The sequence below is a fragment of the Galeopterus variegatus genome, unplaced genomic scaffold (genome assembly GCF_000696425.1).
Source record: "Galeopterus variegatus unplaced genomic scaffold, G_variegatus-3.0.2 Scaffold3510, whole genome shotgun sequence".
NCBI lineage: Eukaryota > Metazoa > Chordata > Mammalia > Dermoptera > Cynocephalidae > Galeopterus > Galeopterus variegatus.
This window is the reverse complement of record NW_007729621.1, coordinates 49,591-52,613: the sequence shown is the minus strand read 5'-3', so window position 1 is coordinate 52,613 and position 3,023 is coordinate 49,591. Positions and strand designations below refer to the sequence as shown.

General features: G+C 37.0%; 1 protein-coding gene across 1 annotated transcript in view; it reads right to left on the bottom strand.

Annotated features, from left to right (window-relative positions):
• TSTD2 (thiosulfate sulfurtransferase (rhodanese)-like domain containing 2) overlaps positions 1–1,368 on the bottom strand; it is a 21,921-nt gene extending 20,553 nt beyond the window's left edge. The window contains exons 1-2 of the mRNA XM_008585285.1: positions 1,279–1,368; positions 394–710 (exon numbers count right to left, since the gene is read on the bottom strand). Coding sequence (XP_008583507.1) covers positions 394–710; positions 1,279–1,368 — 407 coding nt within the window. The remainder of the gene's footprint in view (positions 1–393; positions 711–1,278) is intronic.
• Positions 1,369–3,023: the final 1,655 nt, after the last annotated feature.

Sequence of the window (3,023 nt, the reverse complement as noted above, 5' to 3'; positions counted from 1 at the left end):
TCTTACATGACTATACCAGTTTATTTGCTCTCCTGTTAATGAACATTTGTTGTAGTTTCCAGTCTTTTTTTTGTTATTGTGAATAAAACTGCTACTCTTGCACAAGGCTTTTAGTAGACAAATGTTTTTACTTCTGTTGGTTATATAGCCAGGAGTGGGTCACAGGGGCAATGCATGTTTAACTTTAAAAAGAAACTGCTAAGCAGTTTTCCAAAGCAGTAGTGCCATTTTACACTCCTACCACTAATGTATTCCATTCGCTCCACATCCTCATCCACATTTGGCAGAGTTGGTCTTTCTCATTTTTGCCATTTTATTGGGTGAGTTACAGTATCTCACTGTCATTGGGAAAATATTTTAAAATCAAACCAAACTACAGAATGAAAATCTTACCTTATCAGTTCATCAGGGCTAAAGCAGCTTATATCAGGGAGCCAGGAAGACACTTCATTGCTATGGACAAGGCACTCTTTTAGAGGGTTCTTTTTGTCTGCAGACGTAAGACTCTTTGGGGTGCTCAATGTCACAGCCAGTTGCTTTAAAATAGAAGCAGTCTGGTGATAAATTTCATCAGCATGTTGTGTTGCCACATGTCTATGGATGCTGGACTGGTCCATAAATAGTTGCTGACAGCATTTCCACCATTTTTCTTTACATTCAAAACTCCTTTTTGCTGGAACTTCTTTGGTTTTGACAAAAAGGGCAAAGGCCTGCAATTACATTTCAAATAATAACACTGTTAAATAACCTGAGGTTTACCGCTAATGGAAGTCTCAATAAAACCCCTTAAATTATCTTTCCACACGGGTTTCTAGGTTTTTGGGTTATTTACCTATTTATTTTTAAATCCTACAGTACTCAATACTCCTAGGTGTCTCCCATCCAAGTACTAACCAGACCTGACTCTGCTTAGCTTCTTGGGTTTCTAGTTTTATATCCTACTATTCTATATTCTATTGTTACTCCCTGAGAGAGTAATAGTTCTCTTATTAGTAAATTTTAGAAGAGATTATTAGAGAAGCTAAAACTGAACTTTATATTATGGAGGTTAAATAATTCCCATCATCATAATTTTATTCTCAAGATGCAAGACTCTAAGTAACACTGGAATATATAAGGATACTTCAAAAGTTTATGAAAAGACAGAAAACAAAAAATTTTTTAAAAAGTATATGAAAAAATTTGTATTTTCTTTTAATTCTATTTTTCTATGAAATTTTTAAAGTACCCTTGTATATGATATACTTTGGCCTTGTATTGCTTTCAGTAGCACACTACTAGAACTGGAATGATAAGGTACAGCACCATATCCTGGCCTTCCACAGTTGGGTACTCTTCCAACTTTTCTTGTCCTCTTCTTCCACACATGCCTGACACATGGCCAAATCCAGACACCTAGCTGTTTCCAACTTCCCATCTCTGTTCATGCTATTTATGTAGGTAAAATGTGCCTCCTCTTCTACAGAATTGCTTTTAAACTTTTAGAGTCTATCTTAGAGGACACCTCTGACATGAAACATTCTATGTCTTCCTACTAAATGCTATTTCTCCATCTTCTGAATCTTTATTGGTTCTTCCATTTACTATTTCGTATCTTTGAGAAAAGACACAAATTACTCAACCTTTAGGTGCTTAGCCTTCATCTGGAAAACGTAGGCCATAGAGAATTCCATAAATGTTACTCAACATAATTATAATTACATCCCTGCCAGGTACAGAATGCAGACAACAGCATTCCTTTACAATGTGTTCCCCATTTTGTTGTTGTTTACAGCCTAATCTCTCACAAATTTTCTCTTACAATCTTCTACTTCAATCAAACCAGTCCCCTTAATATGACTTAAACATCCCAGCCTCTACAACTTTGCTTATAATAATAATCTTAGTGTTTGGAACACCTTTCCTCTTTTGTAACCCACCAAAATTATCTAATGAAAAGACTAAGCATTATAAAGATGTCAATTCTTCAAACTAAGGCATATATTTAATGTAATTACAGCTAAAATCTGACAAATATCCTGCAGGAACCTAACAAGATTGTTCTAAAGTTGATGTGGCTGCCAAAGTGTGATGGAAACCTCTTATTGTCCATCAAAATCCATTTCCTCTCTTCCTGGGCAAACTACATTTCCCAGCCTTCTCTGCAATTAGGCTTGGCTGTACAACTAAGTTCTTTCCAATAGGACATGAGTGAAAGTAATACGTGACATCTCCATTTCACGTCTATAAAAACCTCCCATGTGTGCTCCTCCATGCTGTCTTCCTCTTTAGATTTACTGGGATGGAAACCTTGGAAACTATGTGGTGGAGACTGCAGAGATAACATCAGCCTGGGTCCCTGAAAACCCTCATGTTGATGATAATCTTCCCCACCCTCAAACCTCCCTCTAATGTACTGAATCCATTACAGGTTTGAGTCTGTTTGTTACTATAGCTTAGGCCACCATAATTAATAAATGAGGAAATTCCAAAAGAGGAAATTCCAAATGAGGAAACACTTGATATACCAGATAGTAACATATTTTAGAGCTATGACATGCAAATAGTGCTATCCCACTCTGACAGGCATATTAAAAAACCAAAAACATTAAAGGAACATCCTCAACTCTTTTCACTCCCACATCCTACAGCCAATCCATCAGCTCTACTTCCAAAATACATCCAGAATCTACCCACTTCTCACCACTTCCCTTGGCTACCACTCTGTTGATCTGAGCCACCATCATCTCTTCCCTGGAGTATTCCAATAGCCTTCTAGTCTCCCTCTTTCCATACTTACCTCCATAAATTTTTCCTTCACTCAGTCAAAATGATTCTTTTAAAACCTAAATCAGATAACGTCATTCTCAAAATCCTACAAAGGCTCTTCTTACTCTCTAACAAAGGCCTACAAGTCCCTATATATCATGGTTCCTATACTTCTCCCACTTCATTTCCTACCATTCTAGGCTCTTGGCTTTTGCTCAAAAATGATACGCAGGTTTCTATAACATGGCCTTTGCCTGCGATACTCTTCCTCCAAA